General features: G+C 43.2%; 1 protein-coding gene across 4 annotated transcripts in view; it reads left to right on the top strand.

Moving 5' to 3' along the window:
• Positions 1-16,307, top strand: part of igsf9b (immunoglobulin superfamily, member 9b) — a 41,037-nt gene that overhangs the window by 17,860 nt on the left and 6,870 nt on the right. For all 4 annotated transcript variants that reach the window (XM_080432269.1, XM_080432271.1, XM_080432272.1 and 1 more), the window contains exons 4-18: positions 5,724-5,870; positions 6,673-6,824; positions 9,406-9,523; positions 10,576-10,717; positions 11,277-11,422; positions 11,772-11,914; positions 12,291-12,431; positions 12,531-12,647; positions 12,766-12,916; positions 13,205-13,316; positions 13,416-13,591; positions 13,743-13,987; positions 14,899-14,983; positions 15,168-15,335; positions 16,229-16,265. In XM_080432269.1, the coding sequence (XP_080288395.1) occupies positions 5,724-5,870; positions 6,673-6,824; positions 9,406-9,523; positions 10,576-10,717; positions 11,277-11,422; positions 11,772-11,914; positions 12,291-12,431; positions 12,531-12,647; positions 12,766-12,916; positions 13,205-13,316; positions 13,416-13,591; positions 13,743-13,987; positions 14,899-14,983; positions 15,168-15,335; positions 16,229-16,265 (2,080 nt within the window). The remainder of the gene's footprint in view (positions 1-5,723; positions 5,871-6,672; positions 6,825-9,405; positions 9,524-10,575; positions 10,718-11,276; positions 11,423-11,771; positions 11,915-12,290; positions 12,432-12,530; positions 12,648-12,765; positions 12,917-13,204; positions 13,317-13,415; positions 13,592-13,742; positions 13,988-14,898; positions 14,984-15,167; positions 15,336-16,228; positions 16,266-16,307) is intronic.

Raw genomic sequence — 16,307 nt, forward strand, 5'->3', positions numbered from 1 at the left:
TACAAGCTCACGTGATTTTGTAGATCTGCTATTTTTGGCTAAAGTTCTCCTCAGAATAGGGATGCTAGGGTTCAAGTGGTTAACGTAAAGAAAATAATCCTATCACACAAAGATTTGGCGGCCCCCCTGTAGTAACTATGAGGACACCCAAGGGGTCGCGGACCCCCTTTTGAAGACCCCTAAAAGAATTATAATGATAATCTGTAGCTTGAAACTATACAAACTATAGGCTGCCAGGTCAACAAATGAACCTGACATCGGTCTAAGTAACATGCTATCTAAATGACATATTAATCTTTGCATAAGACTGCATGGTCGTCAAGGCCAGGTCAAGTGCTACGGGCTAAGGTGGAGCATGAAGAGGTGAGCCTTCAGATTACTGTGTACTACGCTAGAGTTCAAGTGGTTAAACCTCTGGAATGATGGTCCTGATGGTTCTTCCTACTGCACCTGTTTTCAGCAGCTGACAATTATTAACTAACCCATCATGTAGTAAAGAAAACAAAGTTTATGAGGCATGTGCTCATAACAGTTTGTTGAGCTCTCTGAGCTCATTATGTCATTCCATAATTAATGTTTGTTTTAGGTTTTTTTTTACAACACGCAATCGTACATTATCTTGTTTTCAGCAAAATCAGTCTGCTGCTTCTAACGTTTAGCTGACCTGCTACTGTTGTCGAAAACGCCCACGTGAGGTGTGTGTGTGTGTGTGTGTGTGTGTGTGTGTGTGTGTGTGTGTGTGTGTGTGTGTGTGTGTGTGTGTGTGTGTGTGTGTGTGTGTGTGTGTGTGTGTGTGTGTGTTTGCTGGTGCAGGGGTTAACCCAGCCGGACAGAGTGAGAGCAGGCAGAGTTAACTGTAATCTATCACACGACAAAGAGCTATTCATAAGAGGGTTAAACTGATTAGGGAGACAGGAGGATGGCAGAGGGAAATTTGGGGGAGAGGGAGGGGGCGCTGTCAGTGGCAGGGGGCTGGCCCCAGACTTATGATTGTATTCAAATCAAAACACATCCCACAATGCACCTCTGCCCTGGCTCTCTTGTGCACATACGGATGGACAAAGAAAAACAGAGCTGACGCCTCACCGTACAGCATAATCTTGTCTTCCTCCATAGGTGCTGCCGCTATTGTATGATCATATGATGCTGAATATACACCGCACGTTGCTATTATGTCAATAAGTAGCGTTCGGGAACCCCTCTCTGCAACAATCACAATCCGTTTCCTCGCAACAATAAAGTCTTATCGCAAATCTGTGCAAATCCAAACATTGAGCTACATGACTAGTTCACAGTTGAGCCAGCCAGCCTTGTGGGTCCAGAAGCACGTGGTTGTGACTGCAAACATGTTGATTTTCAAAATCCGGCGAGTGGCTCAGTAGTATACGCGATAAGCAATGTCAAATACACTGTCACCTCTCATGTACCGAGAGTGCTGTGTGTGCTGTTCGCATTCTTAAAGTTCAACCCAAGGTGAGAAGATTCATGTGGGTAAAATGAAACATGATGTAACCTGGCCCCACTGAGTTTACACACAACTAAGAGCGAGTTCATTTCAAAGGGAAATACAACCTTAAAAAGCCTCGTACCTTCTTATATATTACAGCCCCCAGGCCATGGCGACATAAAAAGAAAAACTGTTATTGAGGAACAGAAACCACGAGACGAGGCTAGCTGTCTGGCAGTGGCACCGCGCTCTGAATCGCTGAGTGATTCCTAGCCTGCCACCCACTGGGAGAGAACCTGACTCTTTGCTAATATGAAGAGAGGGCGCACACAGTGGATTAGCGTTTCCATTTTCTACCCTCGGTTGGCCACGGACCTGTTGGAACAGGGGTCTCATTTTAAGCTAGACTGGAGCTGTCATGTGATATCTACTGGCGGAAAAACTTTGAGGAGGATAGACACGGGAATGGAGCAGCAGCTATTGTTTTTGCCTCCCTTGTCCTCCCGTAGAGTCTAATGGTGGTAGTGGGTCTGGAGGAGTGGAGTAGTTGGACGGTATGCTAATGCAACCGGGGGATTGGGAGGGTGAATGAGTCTGCTGGAGGGTTACGGCTCACTTGGGTCACAAAGGTCGCTCTCCCATTGGTTGTAGACGGTGGATTATCGATTCAAACGCGCCGGCTAACCTCTCCGTAACCTTTCATTGAATTCCGTATGGAAGGAAACTGGCGTTTTGTTTTAACATTTTGGTCAGTTGTTTGTCAACTTTAATGCTCCTTTATTGTCTTTTGCGATGTTTGTGCGAATAAGAATGTTTCCCAAAGGGAGAGATATTTTCACATTCAGTCAGTGTATCTGTTTTGGGATTCCAGTGTACGAGCTGCATGTTGATTTGCATGTTCAAATTCAAATGAAAGCATTTGTCATTCCATGTCAAGGCCTTTGTCTATCAACACACTCAAATGAAAGCAGGGTCCTCTCTTTCTCTCCCTCTCCTTTATCTCGCTCTCTCTCCTTCTGCCTCTTGCGGTGTTGGATTTGTCACAAACCATTTGCCCATTATTTGAATCCAAACATGTCTTTTTTTTTCTCCGCTTGTAATTTTTCAAATTCGTGGCAGTACATACCCCACCCCCTGTGTGATCGACCCTCCCCTATCCATGTTTGGCCCTGTCGGGTTTCTACGGCAACTGAATTCAAATCTAAACCCTCAGCCCGGGTTTTTTTTTCTTGGTCTCATCTCTATGGTAACCTGAGAGAATGAAGAGTGTGTGTGTGTGTGTGTGTGTGTGTGTGTGTGTGTGTGTGTGTGTGTGTGTGTGTGTGTGTGAGTGAGTGTGAGTGTGAGTGTGAGTGTGAGTGTGTGTGTGTGTGTGTGTGTGAGTGTGTGTGAGAGGGGGGCTGTTCTCTTTGTAGTGATGGACAGGAGGGGAGGTAGAGGGAAAGGGTTAAGAGTTTGGTGATGAAACTTGAATTCCCCCGTGGAGAGCCAAGGGGGCGGGCCACTCGCCGGATTTTGAAAATCAACATGTTTGCGGTCACAACCACGTGCTTCTGGACCCACAAGGCTGGCTGGTTCAACTGTGAACTGGTCATGTTTGATTCTTGGAATCATTCCAACAGGTGCTGTCAGCCGTAATGAGCTTAAAGTATCCTACAGTATTTAGCCACATGATTAGGTGTGTGTGTGTGTGTGTATATGAGAGAGAGAGAGAGAGAGAGAGAGAGAGAGAGAGAGAGAGAGAGAGAGAGAGAGAGAGAGAGAGAGAGAAAAGAGAGAGAGAGAGAGAGAGGTGCTGCACATGAAAGTGTTTTTCTCCTTTGCCCTCAGCGTGGTTAACACTTAAGCCCCTATATACTTCGCCCTACAACAAATAACAAAAATAGCTGACCTACAAGCTCACGATGCATCGAGTTGTGACGCGTTGTGAGCTTGCAGATCAGCTGTTTCCTCTACTTTTGAAAATCTTAACATCTTTTGAAATGTTTTGAAAATGTTTGAAATGTTTTGAATTTGTTTGGAGGATTTCCGTCTATAATGACATGCTCAAAATAGGGACGCCAGATTGAAAGTCGTTAAATATTATCCCAATTTGGAACAGGCTGCATTCACCGTAAAGTCCTGTGAAATAAGGGTAAGGGTCAGTTTTTACGCAAGGGTCAGTTTTTACGCAAGGGTCAACTTTGACACAATCAGTTAAATGACCACTCAGGAGTGTAGGAAATGGGCTGAAAGCTCAGGGAGGAGCCCTCATATGCCTCTCTAGAGAGATAAGAGCAAATGCCTGAAGTTTTCCCCACACCTGTTATCATCTACGTGCACATTTCCTCTATCGTGCCCTGCCCTGTTGTTTAAATGACGCTGACCTGGAATCAAACACTCTTTTTTTATGGAAGCTCAAACTGAACACCGCCCATCAAAGGCTGGGTCAGTCGTTGAGTCCAGTCAATCATTAAACCCATCTATTAAGCACAGCAACAGGCCCAGCCAGGAATGCAGGGTTAATTGTTAGCCATTGTTGTGCTTCTCTAACCACAGTGTGGTGTTTTCACCACAGTCTCATACCTCTAAGGCTCAGGTCCAGCCTCACTATAAAACCCAGACAGCCAAATAGCGACGCTTTTGTGTTTCCTGTGATATTGTTGCAGCATAAGTTCAAAGGTTGAGGTGAGGAGTGCATTTCTCCTGTCATATCATTCTGAGGGGAGATGACCTCAGGTGCTGAACTTCAGGATGCACTGTGAAAAGATTCAGTCATCAGAATGCAATTATATTTCCCACATCATGGTTTCGAAAATATGTTTCAAAACATTTTCCATATTTGAGTTCAGATAGACACAGTTTAGATTAGATTATTTTACGTTTTTCTCTGTGCTGTTGGTGCATTACCATGAATAGCTGATGTATTATATAAGAAACATTTACAAAGTATTTACAAAGAGTTAAAAAACAATATGCCATTGATGGCACACCGGAAATCTCCCTGCGGTTACTTTGTTTTCTTTCAAAATGCTTTAGCCAGGGTCTATTATGAGCACCGTTCGGGGCGTGAGTTTCACCCTTCTGCATCCTCTATGATTTCAAAGCTGGAGATTGAAGTAGGAAAAAGAGTTCATTGAGAAACTGAATAAAAGGAAGGGGGGTGGGGGGGTGGGGGGGTTGGTATGGAAGGGTAACTCCAGTGCCCTGAAAACCAGGCTGCAGTCACCAGGCAACCAACAGATCAAGTTTCAAAGCCTGACAAGGAGTTGTAAGAAGTATAGAAAGAGGGTGAGGAGAGGGTGCGGTATAAAGACTAATTCATACAGTACTTCACCGACGGTGGCGCTCTCCAACAATAACACATTTTCAAGTGAAAAATCTGTTATTTTGTGACACTGTCGTACTAGAAAGTATGACTTTGTTTTTAGTTTGACAGAAACGTGCGTGTGCTTTTGTGTGTGTGTGTGTGTGCACGTACACGCGTGTGTGTACTTATGTGAGTGTGTGTTTGTCCATGTGCATGTGTTTATAAACCACACTGCGTATCTGCCGTGTGCCAATGTGTTTGTCTTTGCCAACTGTCCTCTGATAAACAAAAACAGATGGCTCGTTTCGTGACGCACCTCTCTTTTCCCACAGGAATGCATCTTTAGGTGAAGAAATACATAAATACATAAAATAGCTATCACACATGAAGTTTAGTTTTTTTGGGGAATGTTAGTCAATACAAAGTTTTCTTCAAGCATTCCTATGGTGTTCCTGGCTGTTAAGTCCGCGCCATAAACAACTGCTGGCCTGAAAATGATAGGACATGCTCTTCAGCTGTCATCTTGCACATCATTACCGCCACCATGAGTGATTGATATGTTTATACTTCTCCAACCCAAGGTCACTGGCTTCTCATCCTTTTAATTGCGTACTTTAATTGCCACGTTCCACATGTGATAACGTTCTGCCAAAAGCCGAAACTAGTGCTTAACTCTTCTCTGTGCACGATTAATACGATGTGTGGTCGAATATTTGCTACTGACATTTCCGCAGCATACGCCCTGGAACATGGGGCTGTGTGCTTGCAATAAAGGCCAGCTGTGAGGTTTGACTTTGACTGTGGCCTTTGTGTGACACTGTGGATGCCTGTGTCCTCAGCATGGTAAGCCTTCTGCCTGCATGTGCTGACTCTGCCTGTCTGGCTGTATGTGTGTGCTGCTGACCCTGACCCTGCGCTCTGTCTCTCTCTCTCTATGTCTCTGTCTCTGTCTCTCTCTCTCTCTCTCTCTCTTCACCTCTTCACCAGGCCGTGTGTCTCTGTCCCGGGGTGCCTCCCTGCTCGTGGATCAGCTGACCCTGGAGGACGAGGGCTGGTTTGAATGCCGAATCCTGCTCCTGGAAAGTAAAAAAGACGAGTTCCGCAATGGCACATGGACCTTCCTCTCCATCACAGGTGCAGCACCGCGGGGTTCCTGGGGACACAGTGACTGCATGTTCCTTTTCCTGCTCTACAGGTGGCCCCCGGCCCTTTATTTATAACTGCCATGGATGGCAGTATGCGGCTAGAAAAGGGCCTATTACGGTGCATTTCCTGGGCAGTGTATCAGGATGTGTTAACAAGCAGTTTTAATACTGCTTGCGATTTAATACCTTGTTTAGGCAAAGGATTAAAGTCTACGTTTTCAAATCACAAAAAAATCCAGTGCCAACGTATCTCTCTCTCATATCATCTCTCTCTCACACACACACACACACACACACACACACACACACACACACACACACACACACACACACACACACACACACACACACACACACACACACACACACACACACACACACACACACACACACACACACACACACACACACACACACACCCACACACACGATGCTCAGGATGCTCCATGCGGTGGTTAGATGCTCCAGTGGGAGTCGGGTAGGGTTTTGGGCTAATTGCCCTAGAAAGGGCGAATGCCCTACCTGTGTGCATCAGATTACAGACAATCGCCCTATTAGCCTTAAGTCCTCTGCAGGAAATATGAATACACTAGATGCACTTATTGAACATGATAGTATGCTTGTGTGTATTGCGTTACAGTACATTACTTCAGGGAAAACTGTGTTATTACAAAGTGAGACTTCTGAGGCAAAATGCTCTATTTAAATACAATTCAGTACCTGGTATTGTACTTTTAGACAGAAGCGCCTTTGAAACTAAAGTGTTGTTTCCACGCCTTCCACTGTTCTAGCACCACCTGTGTTCATCAAGACGCCGCCAAGCTTTGTGGAAGTTCTGCTCGGAGACTCTGTGACTCTCAGCTGTGGAGCCCATGGCAACCCTAAACCAACTGTTGTCTGGCATAAAGACGAGAACCCACTTGAGAATCATGAAAAAATAAAGGTACGGCAGCTAAACAGATGGCAGTAGCTGTGCTTTTATAAAACACAACAAATGTACTGTGTTTTTAAATCTGAAAATAAATACAAACTATTGTGCATATACTTTTTTTTAAAACACTTTCAACTTGGTATTCCTATTTTTAGCTATTGCTATATTTGGTTATTATAGGAAGAATTGTCAAAAACCTTAACCTAATAGCTAAAGTAGTAGAACTACAAGTTCACAACGTGTATATTAACATATGTTTTATTGAAGGATTGTCACAGTTTACAGAATAGGATAAACAGTGATGAAAAAACAAACACACAAGACAAACACAAACCCTCCCACCCAACCCCCTCTCAAAAAGTGTACATTTAAATAAAAAGGTACAATGAAGAAGGGCAGAAAGTGGGGGGGAAAATGAAAGAAAAGAAGACAAAAAGAAAGAAAAAAGACCAGCCAAAAGAGTATCAGATGAGATGATACTGTAGCATATGTGATACACTTGTTGGGCCAATATATTATGCATAAAGAAAAGAGAAAGAGAGAATGCTTAACACATACTGTTCTCAAGCACTTGAGGAGCCACCTCGAGCACGGGCTCCGTCACAGGAGACCAACCACATATCCAACAGAGGCTCCATATGTTCAGGAAGACGTGATCTTTTTTGTTGATTGTATACCGAATTCTCTCCATGTGTAGCACATTGCCCAAGTCTCTAAGCCACTGCTGGAACAGAGGGCTAGCTTCTGATTTCCATTGTTGCAAGATTAAATGTTTGGCCAGCAATGTGCACAAGGAGATGGCTTGACCCACAAATGAATTAATAGCGGGATTAAATGCCACTGATCCAAACATAGCCAGTGGTGGATCTGGGTCAATATTTTTATTCAAGGCCTTTGATATGTAACCAAAAATATTTTTGTTTTGAGCAGAACCAGAACTACTGAACTACTGCACTACTTTGAACTGAACCAAAGTGTGTCTAGCATTTATAGAGCTGGAATGGATATTATCCAGAATTGACTCCCAAATATCTTCAGAAATTGCAATATCCAAATCCTTCTCCCAGTCACACCTAGATTTTAATATCTTTTATTGGTGAAACATAGGTGGTACAGAGAAACGAAGGTTGGTTATCAGTATTAACATATCACCATGATTATTTTTTACTTTTATGGGACATGGCGAGACACAGACAGGACTGAAATTGACCAAGAACAACAAAAAACAAAAACAAACTACAATACAAGATACAGTGGGGCAGAGTTTACGTCAGAGTATCTGAGGTGCTCACCTCAGAGAAGGAGTATTTCTTTAGGATCAGTCTGGGTCAAGGGATGTGAGGGTGTTTATGAATGTGATAAGCGGTTGCCATCTATCATAAAAAGTGGCAATTGAGCCTCTTAGACTGAGAGTACTTTACCTTTTCCGATGATAGAAATGGAACACTTAGATGTATCACTGGAAATCACAATAGAAGCCTGTGGAATATCATTACAAAAGGAAACTGAACTCCTAGAACCAGGTGTATGCTGAAGAATACTGTCTAGTCTAGTCACTAGTGTGTTGTGTTTTGGTAAATGTTCAAAATGAGGTACATGAGTCCTAAGATAGTCCCTGATGTGAATGAACCTAAAGAAATGAGCTGATGGCAGATTATGAGACCTTTGCAGTTGTTGAGATGACAAAGTTACCCTCAGCATACAAATCCTTAAAGACGGGTGCCGTGATTTTCAGTGATTCCCCCCCCCCCCCTAAAACATAATCATCAGGTATTATGGTTAACTAGGAGGAAGATTTTTTCAAAAAAGTGTACAGAAATTGTTAAAATTATGTTTTTATGTGGACACGCCTCCAGTTCATTAAGTATACTTGGTTCTCACCTTAGCACCTCCTCCACCACCTTAGCACCACCCACCTGTCCTAGTCCCTCCTCCTCCTCATGCCCACACCTGTTGTGTTATGATAATGAGGGGGAGGGTATATTTTTACTATGTCACTAAAGGGCTGTTTTTCTATTGGCACGTTTGACCCTCAAGGTTTCAGCCTCCAGGTAGAAACTCAAAATAGTCAGAGAAGACATAAAACACCATAAAAACACCACCAGGGGGCTTAATGAAGTTCTATCAACCTCATAGACACATGAAAAACAGAAAAAGTGCTAAACCATGGCACCACCTCTTTAATAGTGACAATGTTCCTGTCCTTCCAGGCAATAGGAAAGGCAATACATGATCTGCTGGCAGACGATCGCACCAGTAGGATTGCGCATTCAAATTGGCTGCCCAGTAGTACAATTTAAATTGCGATAGACCAAAGCCCCCTGCTAGCTGCCTTAAGCTACATAAATACTTATTAGATACGGTATTCTTACAGATTTGTTACTTCAAATAAAATAATCCAACTTTTTGAAATAATAAAGAGGTATAAGCACAGGTAAACATACAATGTTTCTTCTTTAAGAGTTCCCCATGCTTACTACAAGCTCACAACACGTAGCATTGCAAATTCACGACACACTGTGAGCTTTAATGGCTTACAGGACATCTTTCTTCACCCCATCGTCTTCCTCTACTTTTTTACCCCCTCTTGTAGGTGCTCAATGGTACCGTGTCTTTGGCCACAGTCACAAGAGACATCTCAGGAGTGTACAAATGTCACGTGTCCAACTCAGAGGGGAACCTGACCCATTCAACGCAGCTACGGGTCAAAGGTCAGTGCCTTCCAACTATCTGGGAGAGGTAGAATCCCTGCTTAGTTCACCCAAATGTCAGGTGCACCCGTGCAGTAGGGGGGGGAAACAGTCATTGCAGTAGTTTGAGGCTTACACACCCATCACATAGATCAGGGGTCTTCAACAGGGTTACTACAGGGGGTCCGCCAAATCTTTGTGTGATTCGAACTTTATTTTACATTAACCACTTGAACCCTAGCATCCCTATTCTGAGGGGGACATTAGCCGAAAATAGCAGATCTACAAGCTCTCAACGCCTCGCAGCACGAGGCATTGTGAGCTTGTAGATCGGCTATTTTCGGCAAAGAGGTTTGGTGAAGGGGGGGAAAGTATTGAGGGTTTAAATGGTTAACTGTCTCTGAAAATACACATTAACATGAAGTCAACACAACGCTACACAAGTCTATGAAGCTATCTATGAAATCTATGAAAAAGCTTAATCTACAACACAATTTTCTACAATATGTACGGGGGTCCCTGCTTCATCTCTCTTTCAGCTAGGGGGTCCTTGGGCTGAAAAACGTTGAAGACCCCTGGCCCTGACATAGATTGTTTTTTTTTTGCATCACTGTAAATACTTTGATCTATTTGTGTGTGACGTCTATTTGACAGTCTGACTCACTTTGGTCTATACTGCCACCTAGAGTTGACCCTCTGTCTGTGCCAAAACGGTCACAACATTTTAATCCCCACATAGGGTGTCTTGTTTGCAAACATTATTGGGTGTGTGACCTTGTGCATTCACAGGGCTAAGACTCTTTGACTGAAATCAGCTGTGTGTGATTAGAGTCAATAGAGCAGTGAGCCGCAGTGCTTGATCATGTGACCTCGAGTACAAGTCTGTCTCAAACTAGAAAGATACGTTTCAGATAAGCTGTAAAGAAAGAGTGCTGTGTTCTGCCCCCTGTCAATAACCCTTGACTGGATCATTGACATTATATGAATCAGTGTTGTTTAAAGATAGCCTATATGGAGGCATAATATGTACCTACAGGAAAACTCACGTTCTTCTCTCCCGACTTGTCAAATAGGTCCTCCTATCATCATCATCTCCCCAGGGGACACTGTCCTCAACATGTCCCAGGATGCCGTTCTGCAGTGCCAAGCCGATGCTTATCCCTCCAACCTGACCTATGAATGGTTGAAACAAGGACAGAATGTTTATCATATAGAGTAAGTTGGAGTCTTTACACAGTACTACAGATCTATTTGCGCATAGTACAGTATTTGTGTTTCATCGTCTTAACAGTATGCCAGAACAAACGTCACCCCACCAGAGTCCATTGCAATATGCTCATTCCCCTTTTGAAGGTTTGGAAATTATTTGATTGTTTTCAAATCAAGCATTTTACAACAATTACATGTAATCTTAAACCACTGCTGCCTGTACAATGGGGTACATTGTACAAATCGAATATAAGACAGAACGATTGGGATCCCAGCAAAGAAAATAGGCTTTTAGATTTAGGTACTTTTTTACTCATTCAGCTGAAGAGCACATCCATGAAGTAGTGCAAACCACCTATAGTCACATTCTCTCCAAATACAAAAGTTATTTATTAATACACAGATATGTTGCGGCAACATCAGTGTCAGGTAAACATTCCCCCCCCTCCCCAAAAAATAATAATAAAACAAAATAGATTTTTCTTTCCTTTAGCATACATGACCGAAAGATCACATTTGTAAATTAAACGTAAGATTGCATTTTGTGTCTTTTTTCCCTCTATAGGTCTCTACAATCCCGTGTGAAGATCTTGGTAGATGGTACTTTACTCATCCCTGATCTCATCCCAGAAGATACTGGAATTTACACCTGTAGACCAACCAATGGGATATTGACCCCGCCCTCTGCTTCTGCCCAACTAAAAGTAAAACGTAAGGGCTGAGCTTTCTTTGAAGAACAATGTCATTTTAACTCGGTGGTTCCCTACCCTTTCTGGATCAGGTCCCACTTGAAAAACTCAAAAGCGTTGCTTAACACCCATCACTTAACACGGCAGCCAAAGGGCTGATCAGATGAGTGGGTGTTCCGGCTTTGATTCGTGGAACTAATGTAGTATACTTCAAATCCCTATTTATCGGTATCACAGTGAAAACCTTTTTTTCAAGATTTTACAGAAAAAATTGCATGACTTTTTTAAATATATATATTTAATATTAATGTTATATTTAAAGTTTTAACAGGTTGGGAATCACTATTCCAACTACTCTGGTTTTGTTTTAGATCCTGCACGGGTGCGCCGAATGCCCCGGGAGACTTATTTACCTGCAGGCATGGAGGGGATCATTGTCTGTCCAGTCCTGGCAGATCCTCCTGTTCTTTATGTGAACTGGACCAAAGATGGCAACCATCTGAACCTCAACAATGTAAGTTATTGAAGCTTAAACACTTATGCAATGAAAACGGTCTCATAGCTCTGTGGTTCTCAAACCTTTTCATGTCAAGGGCTGCGGACCCCCATCTGAAAACATCTTGTGCCAGGGACCCTACAACATTTGTGTTGTTAAAATCTTAAAAAAATATTCTTCTCAAAATATTTTGCTATTAGCTATTTTCAAATAGCCAATGTATTAGGTTTAAAGTATTTGATCTGGTTTTGATGCTATATTAACCAGTTTTGTTGTGGACCCCTTCAAGGACCCTTGGGGGTCCCCGGACCCCACTTTGAGAACCACTATCATAGCTGAACAGATATCTGTGGATCACTATGTAATCTCTCTTCTTTGTTTTGATCCCGTCCAGTTCCCAGGTTGGATGTTGAGCTCTGAAGGATCCGTCTTCATAGCCACAGCCAATGACAACGCTGTGGGAATGTACACCTGTACCGCATACAACAGTTATGGAACCATGGGCCAGTCTGAACCAACCCAGGTCATTCTGCAGGTACTGCAAGGCCAGCCGTCCTGACCCCTTCCATGTCAGCCTTTTCCCCTTCAGAGGCATTACACAGGGATTGACACAAAACTTTTCTTTGACCTTCAGGACCCTCCCTCATTCCAAGAGCTCCCTCACGCCGAGTATCTACAGGATGTGGGCAGATCACTGATTATCCCCTGTGAAGCTTACGGAGATCCTGCCCCAAACGTAACTTGGAGCAAGGTAGAGGAAGAGACGATCGTCTCAGACACTGCTAAATTAATCACAGACACTCATCTGCATGTGATGCATATAGCCATGATATCTTTCTTTCTGCTAATTCTTGTTGTCTGGCTTTTAGATCGGCCCCATTCCTCGTTCCCCGTACGTTGTCTTCGCTAATGGCTCCCTCCTGCTTCAGCCACTCAGTAAAGACCACCAAGGTGGCTGGGAATGCCTGGCCACCAATCGTGTGGCAGCTGTCAGTGCAAGCACAGTGGTCATGGTGCTAGGTGAGCTGGCCTACCATATTTCTGTACAGTCTGACAGTAAAGGTCAATTTATGCTTTGCGTGACAAGTGTCAAACGATGCGTCACACAATGAAAGTGACATAAATAAAACATTCTTCTGGCCACACTGGCGAGTCACAGACAGTATGAATGCTCAAAACTCAGCATATTGTGAGACATGTATTGTAGTGCGACGTGTCGTTCGACACTTGACCGTAACAGGCATAAAAGCATGTATGCAAAATGTATTGTACACACAGACTAAACGGTGCTGTGTATTGTTTCCTCAGGCACCAGTCCTCACACTGTGTCCTCAGTGTTTGTCAGTACAGAGTTGAACCAGGCGAATGTGTCCTGGGTGCCTGGTTTCGATGGTGGATACACCCAGAAGTTCACTGTCTGGTGCGAAACATTACCTTATCTTCTGTTGGCAATACTACTGAATATTTCATCCATCATCATGGTTATATTTCTCAAATTTTGATTTGTTCTGCAATCCAGGGTCAAGCAGGCATCCAGAGGGAAACATGAGTGGGCATCTTTGCCAGTGTCCACATCTAAAAACAACCTGCTGGTGTCTGGGCTGGTGTCTGGCACCAGCTACCAGTTCAGCGTTCTACCCCAGAACAAACTAGGCTCTGGACCCTTCAGCGAAATTGTTTCTGTTCGAACTCAAGGTCAGTCCATTCTCAAATGTTTTGTTGAGAAGCTGTTAAAATGCAAATCCACTGCTCTGATTTGCAGCAAACTAAACCCAAATACACATGTCTGTGTTAAACTCCTATGTGCGGACCAAATCTAAGCTACGTTATGTGTACCTGTCTCCAGCCATTCCAACAGAAGCACCCACGGTGGTTTACATTCCCCCAATCCTGGACCCTCCTACACTGCTCTCAGCCAATCGGACCAGTCAAGGGGTTCTCCTGCAGTGGTGTCCCCCCGATCGGTGGTCCCCATCCTCTCCACTGACAGGCTATGTACTGCAGGCCCGCAGAAACCTCGGCCAATGGCTCATTCTCAGCAGTGATATCAGCGCCAACCAAAGTGAGGTGCTAGTACAAGGATTGCTGAGGGTGAGGATAACTATAATCATAATAATCCTTCCCCCCCCCCCTCTTTTTTTTATTTCACTGGAAGAAAGCCCCTTGAGACGCAGCATCTCGTTTTCGAGGGGGTCCTCAAAGCACAACACAAAACAAGAAAACAATCCAACAACACAGAACAAAACAAATCAAGGACATACACATAAAGGCTCTTCCACCATCTCAAACCCCACTACGTCAGTGTACTGGTAACCTTTAGAAATTATTTAAATTTAAATAAAATAACATTTAAATAAAATTGCAATACAAATAAAACAATCATTTATTTTGTAATGCACTTGGCATTTGAATCAAATCTCAAGGTGCGACAGTAAAGAAATGGGCCTATAAAACGACACAAAACACAACTGTACTCAACTAGCAGGAGTACATTGAAAGTAAAATACCACAAAGACATAGAGCCTAAAAGAGGTCAAAACCAGTACAGCTAGGAAAATGCTATTCCAATGCTGGCTGATGACACAGCCGAGTGGTAGAATGTACAGTAAAGTGTGAGCACAAGTGGGGCTGAGGATGGATCCTTGAGAGACACCACAGGTGGCAGGTTGTGTCTGGGACTTTGCACCTCCCAAGGAGACATACTTAAACCACAGTAAAATTATTAGTATTCATTGAACACGAAGAGTGTACAAATGTAACCAAATGGACACTAAGGGTCCATTTTATTACACTTGTACAGTCCCTGTCCCTGAGTTACAAATGGATAAATGAACACTCAGGATTTCACTTTGTACCTATTTTCAGATGTAGTCTGGTGGAATTGCACGTCCACCAAAAATATAAAACAGAAAACCCCATTTACAAGCCAAGTCATTCCTGTTTATGGTTTCCTGTCTTAGAAATAACGTTTTTGTTGATACCATGGTGCTTGTTTGTCTCAGGACTCCAGCTATGATCTGAGGCTGATGTCTTGCAGCGACAAGTTGTTCAGTGAGCCCAGTGAGTCTGTCAATGTGTCCACTACAGGTATGTTTCTGCCTAGTTCTATCATCACACTGTATACACCACACATTCACTATACTTAGGTTTAATTATAATTATAGAGGCACATTTGTATGGAGCTGGATCTTGTCTGTTGATCAGTCAGTTTCCAGCGGCATTGGGATTTGCGGACCACTATTATTAACTCTCATGTCTGATCTAATTACAGGGATGGAGATGTACCCGCTTCGGCCAAGCTTCTTGGAGTTTGTTCCTCAGCCCTTACTGGCTGGTGTGTTGGGTGGGGTGTGCTTCCTGTTTGTGGCCATCATACTGTCCTTGGTGACAGCATGTTTTATGAGCCGCCGGAGACAGCGTCGGCGTAGAAAGAGAAGAGGTACTGTAGAGTGAGAGAAAGAGAAATTGTGTTTTTCCAAAAGCTTGTCATTGTGAGGAAATCTCAAGTAATTTAATGTTTTCCAACTTGCCATGAACAGCAGGTGGTAAAAATACAATAGGTGATTATGTTCAAGGTGATATTGATATGCTTTTAACGACACCATTACACATTGATTTTAAGCTTTGGTTGATTGAATTTGTATCATTACAAATTCAGGTACATTGTCACCTCATTGTCACAATTAAAATAACAAGCAAACACACATAATCATAGATTTGAACTGTGCAAAAGATGGCATTGAAACTAAATTTGCTTTACAATGCGTTGAAGGGCATTCCAGGAGTCGGGGGCATTAAAAGAAAAGGAAGATTTGACAATCTCAGCGTGAGCCTTAGGAATTTTAAGTAAAAGCAAGTCTAGTACAGTTCACATTTGTTCCAAGGCAACATCTCGGACAAATACAAAGGATGTTTTCCAATGAGGGTTTTAAAAATAAATACAAAACGATGTTTGTTGCACCGCTCTGCAAGAGAAGGCCAACCAACCATACCATAAAGTGCACAGTGATGAGTACGTGTCATATTTAGCTCCCGTTATAAATCTGATGGAGGTAGACTGAATCCAGATAAGTTAGGGCTGGAGTCAAGACTGTACAATAGTGTTTTGTTAATTTTTTTCCTTTAAGGTCACAGTGCTAAGTCAAAGTTTAGCCCTATGCTGCTAATACAGGATCATTGTGGGTTTTTTTTTGTCGATACAAGTTAGCACCCTGTAGAGGATACATAGAGGTACATGCAATACCTGTACCTAATTGAACTGATAGGCTGGCAGCCTTTAAGAGTCAATAATCATCCTTTATTTGACCTTTTCACCGCCTTTGACCTTTTTAGATCTCCACTCTGCCTTCCAGAAGAGTCCGTCTGCAGAGTGAGTATCCATCCTCAGCAGTAGCTTTCCAATACATTTCCA

The sequence above is a fragment of the Gymnoscopelus braueri genome (assembly GCF_963280865.1).
Source record: "Gymnoscopelus braueri genome assembly, chromosome: 7".
NCBI lineage: Eukaryota > Metazoa > Chordata > Actinopteri > Myctophiformes > Myctophidae > Gymnoscopelus > Gymnoscopelus braueri.